The following is a 15,070-nucleotide window of genomic DNA, read 5'->3' as shown; positions in this document are numbered from 1 at the left end:
TTCAATATTTACAAATATCACTTAAAATACAGCCAAAATATCGAAAAACAACTTTTCCTCATCTTGGGTAAAAAGTAAACAAACATGGACATGTCATGGAACAGCATTTGAAGTTTGACGTAGAGCCATAAGACAGAGAAATGTAAACACCGTTGCCATTAATAAATAGGTTTCAGTGCTTCTACATATAAAATAATTATTGGTTGATATCTGTTATACGCTATTATTAAATGATATGCACACTATGTGCACATTTGATGTTTTAGTTACAATTAAATATATTAATATAAGTAATAAATTATTATTTTGGTTTGATAACACCTGTAGAGTATAAAATAAATATAGTAATATTTTCAGCGATACGGGAATAAGATATTTTAATAAAAAAATGTGACAACATTTGAAGGTGCTGAGAATGTGACCTAGTCAAATAATTTTGGCTTCACATTTTTATGTAAATAACTGAATCCATCTGTGTTTATACGTCCATGATGAAAACGCATGAGAACCAATCGGTAACAGTATATTTAAAAAACAAAGCAAATAATCATATTCGTTAATATTTAGTAGTTAAGTCGTTTATAAGAAGTTTGGAAAAAAATGGTGGAAAAATGGCCAAAAAATAAGTACAGAACTACATATTCTTATAGTACTCCAAACTAAACAACTAGTTTCAGGATTTGATTTGAACCAAATTAGGTCAGAACGAGTTTCAAATGCAGAAGTGTTAAGAAGGCTACAAAAGGATTGCGAGGTCATAAAGCACATCAAAACAAGAAAGCTGGAATATTTAGGCCGCATTACCAGAGGTGCGAAATATGAAATATTAAGGCTCATAATGCAAGGTAAAATCAAGGGTAAAAGATCCATAGCAAGACGAAAAATTTCCCGGCTAAGAAACCTAAGAGAGTGGTATAGTTGCAGCTCAGTAGATCTTTTTAGAGCAGCCGCCAATAAGGTACGGATAGCTGTGATGATAGCCAACCTCCGATAAGAGAAGGAACTACAAGAAGAAGAGGGTAGCTGTACTAAAATCCCTGCAAATGGACTAGTATTCAGTTTCCAGAATGTTTGGATGATAGAATGATTTCCCTGTGATCAACAGACATATAAAGCTCTCTCCAGAGATATTCAACGAAGATGCCGAAAAGACAAACAAGAATACATCTCTGAAATCTGTCAAGAAATAGAAAATCACGGATATCGAAATGAAACCAAAGACCTCTTCCGGAAAGTGAAAATTCTTGCGAGAGAATTTAAACCCAAGAACTATGCAATAGAGGACAAACATGGTATTATCATAAGTGATATCGACAGAGTGTTGGAAACATGGAAAAACCATTGTTCAGAGATCTACAGGGAAGAACACGTAAATCTAGGCCACACTTCAGCCCTCGAAAACATCGCATACAACCCTGAACCTGAAATTCTGCTGTCCGAGATTGAAGAAGCTGTAACTCACCTCAAGAAGAATAAATCCCCTGGCTGCGATGATATCACGGGAGAGCTCCTTCAGAACATGGGAGACAAAGGATGTTACATAATGTGGAAACTTTGTAATAAAATTTGGAGATGCGGAAAGTGGCCTAGAGAATGGCGCACATCATTGTGCATACCAATCCATAAAAAAGGAACAACTACAAAGTGTAGTAATTATCGTACCATCTCACTGATTTCCCATCCAAGCAAAATATTACTAAGAATCATTAAACGCCGTTTGCAACAATACTTAGACAAACAAATTCCCCAAGAACAAGCAGGCTTTGTCAAAGGGAAGGGTACGAGAGAGCAAATCCTTAATATGCGGCAGCTCATAGAAAAGGCCCGCGAATTTAAAATTCCAATAATAATCTGTTTCCTAGACTACCAAAAGGCATTTGATTGTGTGAAGTGGGAAGTTCTCTGGACAGTTCTTCATGAGATGGGAGTTCCAGATCATTTGGCAATATTAATTAAAAACTTATACGAAGATAACTCAGTTAAAATAAGAATTGAAAACCAGCAATCTGATACCTTCAAAACCAGCAGAGGTGTACGACAAGGGTGCATACTATCTCCAGACCTGTTCAATTTATATGGAGAATACATAATGAGGAACGCACTCGATGGATGGAGAGGCGGCATCTCCATTGCAGGAAAAAAGATCTCAAACTTAAGATTCGCAGACGATACAACACTGATAGCAACATCTGAAGAGGAGATGTCGAGACTGATAAAGAGAGTAGAAACCGAAAGTAACAAGTGTGGGCTCAAGATTAATAATCAGAAAACAAAAATCATGATTGTGGACCACGCGAATATCCTCCAAACAACAGACGCCCTAAATCAATTCGAGAAAGTAGACGAGTTCACGTATCTAGGATCTTCCTTAAGCAATGCAGCCTCCTCCCATACGGAAATTCGCAGAAGAATAGGGATGGCCAAGAACGCGATGAGTCGACTGTCAAAAATATGGAAGGACCGCTCTTTATCCAAAAAACTCAAAATGAGACTGGTACGGACACTCGTTTTTTCAATCTTCAGTTACGGTGCCGAAACATGGACAATAAAATCAGAGGATAGGAAAAGGATTGACGCATTCGAAATGTGGTGCTGGAGACGAATGCTACGCGTCTCGTGGACGGAGCACAGATCCAATCAGTCGATTCTCGAAGAGCTAAACATTCAGACCAGACTCTCCTCTCAGTGTCTTGCAAATGTTTTAAAGTTTTTTGGCCACATTGCGAGAAGAGACAATGACAACTTAGAAAGACTAATTATGTGCGGAAACGTAGAAGGACGTAGAGGCCGAGGACGCTCACCTATCCGATGGTCAGATCAAGTACAGAAAGCCACTGGAGAGACGTTTTCCGAGTCCATGAGAGCAGCCCAAAATCGCAAGAGATGGAGAGAATTGAGCATTGTAGGAAATCACGATCCTCAGCAATGAGGAAACGACAAGAGAGAGATAGATTTTTATATATTAACTGTTAAATTAATCAAACTTTTCTCTCCTTTTCTATTTGGATTTCATCCATTATTAAAATCTATAAATCAATGGTTAAATTAATCTGTGTTAGCTTTTTTTATTTTTATTTTTAATAATAGAGTCGTATCCCAGCATTAACGTTTCAATTATCTGAAAATTAAATCAAAATTTCAATGCAATTATGTATTTAGCTCATCTCTGCGTAAAGGTTGCAGAAATAATTGACCATGAGTTAGTTTGAAATAACCTTCTCCTCAGTCGAGAAACTTACCTTAGAAATTGGTCGTTTATAAAAATCGAGCAAATTGGTACTGTCGTAAGGTCAATATTAAAGACATTTAAGTACGGATATCGTTTTTAAAATAACTTTATTATTATACGTACAGTAGGAACCATGAATCTTTACCCAAGAGACTTAAATACTCTACAGTATGCAACTGCACCGTGGTTTACTTATTAACGTAAAGTTAAAACAGTTATTATATGTTCTTAAGCCAAAAATTATCTTATTTTCATAAATGAAAAATAAAGAATTTGTTTTATTTGTTGTTGATTTCGACGTTATAATTGACGAAAAAAAAATTGTAAATACAGATATTTTTTCAGAGCAGCAACTCTTTCAAAGCAGTGTTTACTGTCGTCTTTACTAGTTATCTTTATTTACTCTTCTCTGTTTTCTTACTTTACATTTTAAGATACTTTGTTTTTGCTTGATTAACCTGAAAGCCCAAAAGTTTTTGTTGTTCATTATTGTTTATTACATGTCCTTAAATATTTTTACCTTTTGATCCTGTAATCAATTCACCTGCAAACCAGTAAAACGTCGTCTCTTGTAACATATAATTCCATCTATCTGTATACAGCCTGAACGCAGAGTAGATTCCCAGATAAAGTGGAACAAGGTTATGTTCTGTAGTGTTTCTAAATTTGTCTGATTAGGGTACCAAGTCGTTTCTAGTGTCTTTTTCCCTTCCTTCAATAGCTCACCTATAATGCCATTTTATTTTCAATGGATTGTTGTTTTTAGGTGTTTTATTATCTTTTCTATTTCTTAAACTGATTGATCATTTATTTGGTTCTCATGTAACGTTATTATTTTGCCTACCACATAGGGTGTTACTATGGGGGTTGAAATCTTGGGGACGAAAGTTACTGGGGGTGGAGATAGGTCAAGCAAAATAAATGAAACTGTGCAAACGGCACTCAGGGTTTATTTGGCGAGCTGGGTCGTGGATAAGTTTAATGGCAATGGGGTTGGATTCGGGCAAGTACAAAAATGAAACAAAGGGGTACTGACATAAATCTCCTGGAACAAATGGACAAACAAAACGAACAACAGGAAGGACCTCTAGCAATTTAAAATGGACGCCGCTTCGAGGTGCCAAATTATAACGATTACAAAAACTAGTTGTAACTATTGAAATAATTATTAGAGATACAAAAATGGTTAGGAGACTTTGCTAAAATAAAAAGACAAAATGGTTCAGAGAAATAAATTAAACATTTATTGTTGTTATTGTTCTGAAGCTATTTTCTTGTGGCATTTTAAATTAATTACTATTTAAATGGGAATAAGCCACAATTAAAGGTTAAAATACGTTTATTGACGTTTCAATTTCCACTTCGGAAATCGTTCTCAAAATACAAAATAGAACGATTTCCGAAGTGGAAATTGAAATATCAATAAACGTATTTTAACCTTTAATTGTGGCTTATTCCCATTTAAATAGTAATTAATTTATTGTTGTGTCACCACAAACAGTTACAAAAATACAGATGGCACAAAAAATACTATATTAATAGTTACAGAGATTCATACCAAAATAACAAAGAAAACTTATATGTCATTATCCTTTTACAAACTCGGGAGTTGCTACAAAAACTTACAAATGTTACTGGGCTATAAACTGTGGCAAATAAAAAATTATTACAAGTAAAGAATTATCTTTTTAAATAACACTATTCATAAAGATTAACCTTTTCTAAAAAGCTAATGTCACAAAAATATGAATCTAGCTGTCATGTGTCAACATTGAATTTTATAACAGAGAATTTAATAGTTATGAAAGCAATTATTATTTAAAAAAAAATGTCTGTCGTTACTTCAAAGGTAAAACACAAAAAGTTACCTGCTTTCACCAAAAAAAAAAAGCACTAAAGTTTCAGAGGATTGATACTGGATTGGAAATCTCTGAACACGAACAAATTCATCTCCAAACTGTCAAAAAGCATGGGATGACAACCAGGGAGAAACAAAACGAGGATGGAAATAACGATTCTTCCAAACCTCACTTAAACTGCAACTGAACCATTAAACTGATTAAACTGCTACACATTTTCTATAAAAAGAAAAAAAAACAGAAAACTTTCAAATTGGACGTAGAATTTTGGACATAACGCTGAGGCCCACCGCTCTTGACCACGCCCCAGCGAGAGTGATCTAATAATCTTTTAAATTCATTCGCTTAACTTAGCATAAACAAAACATATAAACTGGAATATTTATTTGAAACGCAGAATATCCTAAAAGCGGTTTCGATCAAAGAAAATACCAAGGAAAAACGCATTTGTAAAATATAAACAAACTCTAAAAATGTGTTTATATCTACTCGGCGACGCTAAGAGGAATTAAAAGATTTCGGTGTTTAAATACGCACGAAAGTAAAGAGAAATACACTGAAATTATTTTTCAATTTATATTTCAAAGAATTTGCAAATGCTACACTCATACTGCTCTTGTTCTGGTTTTCTTTTCTAGTTTTCAAGTGCTTGGGCAAATATTTCTTCAGAATATTAAAGTATATATTAAATAGAACTAATAAAAGTACACATCCTTGTCGTCTGACGCATCTGTTTATCTGAATATTCCATCTAACAACCTGCTGGTTCCAATAGGGATTTCCCACCATGTTAATATTATTTTTGTTGAGTCGTTGAATATTTTTTTTGGGCCTTTTTCATTTATAATTTTACGATCAAATGACATCAAAACAATATTGTAGAGAGTTTTCTCCAAAGACTAATTTTCACTACAAATAGTTTCATTAATTTTTCTGGGGTTTACATACAGTGCAAACACAGAGTTGACCACATTGGCACGTTGACCACAGACAGATATTTTCACGGTCAAAAAGGTATTAAATGATCTGAATGACTTAAAATGTTATTTGTTTTTGACGAAAAAAAAAAAAAAAATTATTTGATTAAGGAAAACCGTCGCTCCTTAATCATTACATATTATGTATTACCATTTTGTTACACCTTGAAGAATGTATTTCTATATATTCCAGTGCTTACTCATTTGTAAACAATCCAAGCTGTTACATTAATTAAAGTAAGTAACAGTAATTTTAATGACTTCTATTAAAGTATAATATCTAACAGTAGAACTGGTAATCTGTATAAGTAATGATTTAATAGCTCAAGGTGACATTTTTAAAATATCTATCTCAGAGTGATTCAGTTCTTGCAGTGTGATCTATAATAGTCTTATTCTAATTCAAGTCTTATCATTAAGCTGTCATTTAACTATTCAAACATTATCTTTTATTAATATATTTAACGGAGATAGGATAATGCCCCAATTAATAAACTCAGGAATAACTTATGAATGAACAGATATCCCCAACATATAATTGAAGTAATTTTTCTCCTAAAGGGAATATTCGTTGACAAGGGTCTGAGGCAAAGTCGCTGTATCTTCCCTATCCTATTTAAAAATTATTTAAACTCAATTCTAAAATATTGGTACAAAAAATATAGTAAAATGAAATTATATATTGGGGAGAACTATATTAAAACTCTTCTTTTTGTATATGATCAATTTGTCATTGCTGAGTATACTGATACTAATACAGATTCGGTTAGAAAATTAGTTCTTTTTCTTGTCTAGTCTTACAACTAGAGGTAACTATTAGCCGCAATCAATATCGCCCTCCATATTCTAAAATCTTGTGCTTTCATTTTTCATAATTGCACCCCAATCCTAAACAAATCTTTCCACTTTTGCCTCGAACGGCCTACTGATCTTCTTGGCCTTCTTGAATTGGTTGTCCATGTGAGTTCATTTCAAAATGGGTTGTAGAAATAAATTACAGACTTACTCACAATCTTTTTATTTAGTAATTGACACCTACAGTTTTCTGGTTAGCAAACAATTACATATTGTAATTCGGACAATTTAAGAAAAATTTCATCAGCTATGGTAGAAAAAGGGCCAATATTACAATTGTTAAGTACCAATTAATGCAACAATGGTTATGGTTACAAACAATAACATATATCTAATTTCCAATCAATCACAATAACACAAGACAGCTTCTAGACTGTCTCCTTAAGAAACATCCCTTTTTGGACGATGTATAATAAGCTGAACATCCACATACTAACTTAAGCATAAATGAGCGTTTGATACACGCCATCTTAACAACAAACCTTGTACCGGAATGTAAGTGCTATTTACATTATTTTAGTTTAATTTTAATTTACTTAAAATTAAACTAAATTAAAATATCCCCTTCTTTTAACAAACATAAGTAATATTAGCACTTTTTGTACCATACCTGATAAAAGGTTTTTTTTTAATTTTATCGAATTACAACATGTAATTGTTTCATCATTTTAAAGATTCGAAAAGAATCGAAATCGGTCATCGCTACCTAAATAAGTATCTTAAAGTTTGGGGCATTGCGACTGTCCTAGTCTTGTTTCTTTATTTTGTCAATTTCAGTATTAAATTCTTCTTGCTGCCTCATTTGATCCGTTACTTTTAAAAGTCTAAATAACCCCAAAAATGGCAGCATGATATTACGAAGAGATGCTCCATAAAATTTGTATACAACACTGTGGATAAGCTACATTATAATATAAAATAATCATCTAAACATTTATATGAATAATGACATATTTATTTTGTTACAGGAAATATTAAAACTTCGTTATTAGAAGGTAGCAAATTTAACGTAACCTGGCATCTAGGATATCCTCATAGGGTGAGTTTAAGTATTTTTTTTTCGGCTTTTTTAAATAGTTAGTTTAACTTGATTATAATTTAAAACTTCTTAAAACTACAAAAAACAGAGAGGTAAAGAAAAGAGTAACAAATGAAAAGAACGAACGATGGGAACAAGCATGCACAGAGATAGAACGACATATCGGAGGAACGAGAAATTCAGAATCATGGCGAATATTAAAAGCACTTCAACGAAATAAGACAGAGAAAACCCAGATCGGCAAAATTAGTGAAAACGAGTGGCAAGAATACTACGTAGAACTACTTACAGAAAACCGTCCCCAATTTCAGGAAGAGAATATAGAACATGCAGGAAATGGGGCATACGACCAGATAGAAATAAGCCTGGCAGAAGTTAAGAGAGCAATCAAGACATTGAAGAACAAAAAAGCCAAAGGACCCGGAGGAATACCAAACGAACTAATTAAAAACGGAACGGAAAAGTTATTCCGCATGCTACATAGAATGTTCGAAAGAGGACTAAATGGAGAAGAAATACCTGCGGAATGGACACAAGCATACATCACATCCATACATAAGAAAGGAAACAGGAAAAAATGTGAAAACTATAGAGGAATTAGTATAATATCGTCGGTAGGTAGACTTTACGGGAAAATTATTAAAGAAAAACTAGAAACTGAAATAATAGGAAAAATTGGAGAAGACCAAGCAGGGTTCACAGTAGGAAAATCATGCCTAGATCATACGTACACATTAGAACAACTGATAGAGAAGAAAATGGCAAAAGGTAGACCGGTACATCTGGCCTTTGTTGATCTAAAGAAAGCATATGACTCAATACCTAGAGTCAAATTATGGGAAGCAATGAATGATCTCGGAATCCGACAAACACTAATAAAAGCAGTTAAAGCACTATACAAAGAAAACACAGTAGCTATTAAATGTGGAAATAAAGCCTACAATCCATTTAAGACGACAAAAGGACTTCTACAAGGCTGTGCTACGTCCCCTACTCTGTTTAAAATATTCTTGGAAAAGACACTCAAACCATGGAGGAGAAAGTGCGAAGGAATGGGCATACCAGTAAGAGACGAATACCTATACACCTTAAGTTTTGCCGACGATCAAGTAGTCATCGCACAAGATGAAGAAGATCTCAGCTTTATGCTCAGAAAACTAGAAGAAGAATATAAAAACAACGGAATGGAAATAAACTTAGAGAAAACCAAATACCTAACAACAGAAAACAAGGATATGAGAAACCTAGAGATAGACGAGGGAAGACAAATAAATGGAACAGATAAATTCAAGTATTTAGGAACCATAATATCGAACCAAGGAACAACAGAAGAAGATATAAACAACAGACTGAGACAAACAAGGAACTGTATAAGACAACTAAACTCAGTGTTGTGGGATAAGAACATTACGATAAAGACAAAAAAGAGAATATATAACACCCTGACAAGAAGTATCCTGACATATGGGTCCGAAAACTGGACAATAAACAAGAGAAATAGAGGTAGAATAAGAGCAGTAGAAATGGAGTTCCTGAGGAGAAGCTGTAGACTTACAAAAAGAGACAGAATTGAAAACGCAGAGATTAAGCGGAGAATGGGAGTGCAATCAGACATAATCGACTATATAGAGGAGAAGAGACTATCCTGGTAAGGCCACGTCAGAAGAGCGGACAGAGGACGCTGGATAAACAAAATCACAGAATGGAGCCCGATTGGAAGAAGAAAGAGAGGAAGACCCCGAAGGTCATTCAGAGATGAAATCGACGAGGCTATGGAGAAAAGAACCCTGCGAAATGGAGACTGGAATGACAGGGAAAATTGGAGAAAACGGTTGAGTGAAGGAAGACAGTGAAAACTGTGGAAATCCTTAGTAGTAGTAGTTAAAACTACAAAATGAAAAAAAAGGATTGGAACATTGTAATTATTGTACAGGTCAGTTGAAGAAGGGGCTATGTCAGTGGAGCATGAAAAGGAGTCAATAGGTTATATTTTATCGTAGATTTTCAGTTTGTTTTTTACAAAAATTTAGTTGCTTGGGAATACAACCGACACGAGAACAAACTAGCTGACAAAATAACTTTTTAGAAAGGTTGAAAGCTTTCATTTTTTTTAACGCAGCCTAACCAGGACTCATTCTTCTGAGTAGTTTACATGTCCGGTTGTCTCTTTAACCTTATTTCGTGGCTTAAATGGCGATGAGAGAAAACTTCCCTGCATATAGGAAGCAACGAATTTTGAGTTACTTACATAGGCATTTATTTCCTAATGTAGTTTCCCTTTTGTACAATCAACAGTTCTCAAATACTTAGAAAGATATTTAAAATATTCATTTACTTCTGATTTAACCTCACAGGTGAACCAAAAATAAAGAATGAGATATTATTACTTAGAATCAAAAAACCAGGGTCGTTAAATAGCAGTTGAGTAGAATTGGGGTACTTAACTATTGAGTTATGTATATGTTTTATTAATATTTAATATATTTTTTAAATATTCAGGCCGGAAACTTCCGGTGTAAAATTCAATTAAAATTTTGCTGCAATATGGAGTTCATTACACCTAGCTGTCCCACGTACATATATATTTTTACGATTTTAGGCAATGCCCATTAGTGACTGAAATGAGGGGTCGACGATACAAAAACATTTCGGTTATTTGCTACATGTAATGCAATATTAATTCTTTTCATAGCATTTATTAATTGAATATGGGTACATACATACTCCAATCGTCAGGGACGAAAATGCCACTGAACCTTAAAAATCATAAAAACAAGCTGAATTTTGCGGAAAAAGAGAAAGAAAATTTTGGAACCCCAAAAAAGATGCAAAAAAGTTTGCATTCACACAAAAATATCAATTTACCAAGAATCTGTACGCGGTAGAAAAAAATGTTTCAAGCAAGAAATGAGGGGCGCCAAACCATAACGTTGTAAGTGCCCAAAATAAAAGTTTTCAGTAGAGACAAAAAACTGTTTTAGTTGAAAAATAATGAAAGAAATTATTCTTAATATTTTTATTATTAAACTTTGGTTTAATTAATTAATTTAAAAACACTAAGAGAACGAAACGTTGTAAGTGCCATCATTTACGCAAGTCATAACGTTGTAAGTGTGTATTTACTTGCATTTAAAAGTCAAAAGGGGCATCGATAACTATAATGTTGCATTCAATGTGGGCTTTGAATATTTTTAACATTAACAAAGTTTAATGTAAGTTATAAATTGTGAATCTTAGTGATATATTGAAATAAACTGTAAGTGTACAAACTATTTACATAATATCCAGTTAAATTAGCATTAAAGTCAGCAAATTGCAATTATTTGTTATTGTTGTCAATAAACAAATCCAGTTTTACCAGCAAATAACCGCTTTCAGTAAAGACCGATATACCTGTTTTAGCAGGTGTACAGGGTGGGACTTACCTTTCACAAACGTTTATCGAAATGAATTCAAACTTGGAATCACACAACAGCTCTACAATACAAGATCATCAAAATCAAATAAACACATCACAGTCATACTCTTCGGCAGCGTCGAGAGTGCAATTTCCTTTAAAGTCCCAAGCAATTATCTTTAGTGCCTTAGAAAACACCAAACTTCAAGACTACCTTCTCCCACTTGGAAATATAATTCAACCGAAAAATATAATTTTTTCTTCTAGATTATCTAATAATCGCATATGTATGTATTTATCATATAAACAAATAGTGGACGATTTTATGAGTTGAAGGTGAAATTGTCAGAGCAAGAAGGTTAGTTACACCAGCGGAACGACTTGTGCTCTCCGGCGTATGTCCTTCAATACCGCACGACTTGCTAATCAATGAGTTACAAAAAATCGGCATAGTTCCTGTCTCCCCCATGACCTTTCTCAACATAAGTGCTTCTATGCCTGAGTACAATCACATCCTTAGTTTTCAAAGACAAATCTATATCAGTCCTCACAATCTAACACTACCAGAGTTATTTACTCTTGTTTTTGACAACACGACATATAGACTATTCATTTCTCAAGACAGTTTAGTTTGCTTTAGATGCCAGAAGCCAGGACACATCGCTTCACAGTGCTCCGAACCACTACTACTAAATCCCAGCCAAAACAATGAAGCATCGGTATCCAGCGCAACAAATATATCCTTGCAAGCATCCAATGACACAAACCCTTCTCAGTGTGAACAAATGTCTATTTCTAATATCCCGGAGATACCGAACAAAGTAGATGCATCAAATAAGGACAGTCACATAATTAATCAACCAAAAAGAAACTTTGATGAAATTATTTCACCTGAAGCAGATCCATCTTCAAAAGAATGTAACATTTTTCCACCACCTAAAGTCCAAGCAAAATCTAAAAAAGCTAAAATCAGTTCAGCAAGCACTTCTGAACGCTCATTTTCTCTCTTACTTGACCATGCTAAATGCTTCATAGAAAATCACCCTCTACCTTTCCCTCTAAACGTTGATCAACTTAACATGCTCCTAATGAATATCACGGGGTCAGCAGCTCCTATAACCACAATTCAAGAATATACCACAGACCTACCAGCTTTGTCCCATATGCTCAGTCAAGTTTATCCCAATTTAAAGGAAAGATCCATAAAACGTAAATTCACGTCCATAAGGAAAAAAATCCATAATTATATTAACAGTGAGGCATCGGAAGCGGAAGTGACACATCTCAGTTTAACCAACATTAATTAAAAACAACCCTTGTTGTCTAGTCCTTTCTGACTCTCTCAGCGCAGTCAAAGCTATGCAAAATGTATACCCTAAACACCCCATTGAGAAAATTATCAGGGCCGAATTAATGAAAGCTCAAGAAAATTTCAGAAGAATCCACTTCCTATGGATACCATCTCATATAGGCATAGAAGGGAATGAAGAAGCAGATACTAGTGCGCGTAACGCTATCACCAGTGACACATCAGAAACAGAGTGTACGAGTATCGCAGGCGATCTAAAAGTTTATTTCAAAAATAAGGTGTTAAGTGCGTGGAATCGGGAGTGGAATGACTCTAGTTCGAAACTGAGAACTATCAAAAGTGATATTTTTTCATGGAAGTCCACAGCCAGAAGTAGAAGATGCCAAACTATTATTACACGTCTACGACTTGGACACTGTAGGTACACTCATGCCTATCTCTTCGCAAATAGTGAACCTCCAAAATGCGAAATATGCAATACAGTAGACAGTATAAAGCACTTCTTGATAGACTGTCCTAAATATGTAAATCAAAGACAGTCTTACAATTTGCCAAATAACCTGAAAGCACTCCTCAACAAAAGTTTAATTCCGAACAATTTATTAGGTTACTTAAAATGTATAAATATTTTACATAAAATTCAACTTAATTAATTATTACAAATGTTCAATTGTTTACAAATTATAATTAATTGTTACAATGATTGATTGTTACAAATGTTAAATTTAATATTATTACAAATGTTACAGGAATGTCGCTAATAACCTTTGGGTGGATGCGACTTTGTTTCTTTAAATAAAAAAAAAGTCAAAAGGAAAAGATCAAATTAACAATAATTATAGTAAACATAAAGCTAACATTTATTTATTTACTTAAGTAACCTTAATCAAAAATTTAAATATCAGTATTTTGTAAGGTTTTCGTATAAAAGTTTCTGCTTCTCCTGCTAAATATGGTAGCATGCCTTGGATATCTTTCTTTTTTTCGACAATGGCATAGGGGTTTCCTTTATCTCGATTTCCAACTCCTTAAAACTCGCCTTAGTGATTCCAAGTTTGATCACTGAAGTTTTAAGCCATGGAGCAAAGTCTCCGTAACTTTTCTTTGTATAAACTTCACCAAAGTTTTTAGATGTCACTCGAATCATAGTAGCCGAAGATATCTGCAAGTTTTTAGTGTTTATCATGGATTTGGCTTGATTCAAAGTCAAAAAATAATTGTGGTGGTCAAAATAAGAGAAAGCAAAGAAGCATGCCAAGCCGCTTATACCAAAAGACCTCATTGAAATTATTGCTAATGCTGGAAAGAAAAATCCGTTAATTTTTCTTTCCAGCATTAGCAATAATTTCAATGAGGTCTTTTGGTATAAGCGGCTTGGCATGCTTCTTTGCTTTCTCTTATTTTGACCACCACAATTATCACACCAGAGAATTAGCTTCTGCTTATCTGTAGTGAATTATATTTCGCTACTGGTAAAAAAACCATGACGCCCCTTCCTTCGTCTTCTAAATGAATACCCATATTAATACAGGTAAGTTGACGGCTATAATACATTTGGGTATGAGTTAACGTTGGAAGATACATCTGTTGCTGGAGATCAAATTGAACCATTCGGATATCTGAGTTGTTTCTTCTGGATTCTATGTAATCTTTACTAATTTGTTGTCTTACCACGTCATCTTGCCCGTGGTGAATTTCTAGTTTTTGCTTAGCATCAGTTTTTATTTCTTCTGTTAGAACTTTGTCTATTTTGACTAAAAGCGAGTCATATGTTGGGCATGTCTCAACTCCTGGGGGCTTAATGAAAGATTAAACTCTGTCAAAAATACACCACTAAACCATTGTCTAGATATTGGTGGCTCGGTAGAATCAGCAAAGTACTTTTCCAAAAATCCTTGGTACAACTTAACTACATTAAGCTCCGTCGAGAGATATTTTCGATTTGGAGCGTCACTTCTACCATAGTGACTTTCTTGTGCTGTACTTGACGATATATAGTCTATGATCTTTTCTTTCCAATCAGGCTAGCGTCGTTGTCTTTTACTGCCCCGTTTATCTTTCATACTTTCGTTATCACAACCAATTTTCTCGGACAGAATCTGCACACGTCGTCCATTGTTACCAAAAGTCTCACAAAACGTCTTTTTGCAAACCTGAAAAAATGTGAATTAACTTAACTGCTTAAAGAACATAATTAACTAACTAAAACTTCAAAAGAAAGATACTGAATTTTACATAATATGAACTTCAGACATGCTCCGAATTATTAGCATATATTTGTAAGACCACCGTCGCCGGCTTTGGGTTGCATCATCGTTACTACTTTAAAAATAATTAAATTTTTAAATTTGTAGAGATATACGTTAAATTTTGGTTATACCTATATTGTCAACCATTAAAAAATA

At 34.0% G+C, this 15,070-nt stretch overlaps 1 protein-coding gene across 5 annotated transcripts in view; it reads left to right on the top strand.

Annotated features, from left to right (window-relative positions):
- Positions 1 to 15,070, top strand: part of nahoda (DOMON-like domain-containing protein nahoda) — a 144,993-nt gene that overhangs the window by 73,062 nt on the left and 56,861 nt on the right. For all 5 annotated transcript variants that reach the window (XM_072534172.1, XM_072534170.1, XM_072534169.1 and 2 more), the window contains exon 2: positions 7,889 to 7,959. In XM_072534172.1, coding sequence (XP_072390273.1) covers positions 7,889 to 7,959 — 71 coding nt within the window. The remainder of the gene's footprint in view (positions 1 to 7,888; positions 7,960 to 15,070) is intronic.

The sequence above is a fragment of the Diabrotica undecimpunctata genome, chromosome 6 (genome assembly GCF_040954645.1).
Source record: "Diabrotica undecimpunctata isolate CICGRU chromosome 6, icDiaUnde3, whole genome shotgun sequence".
NCBI lineage: Eukaryota > Metazoa > Arthropoda > Insecta > Coleoptera > Chrysomelidae > Diabrotica > Diabrotica undecimpunctata.
This window is presented reverse-complemented; position numbering and strand designations above follow the sequence as displayed.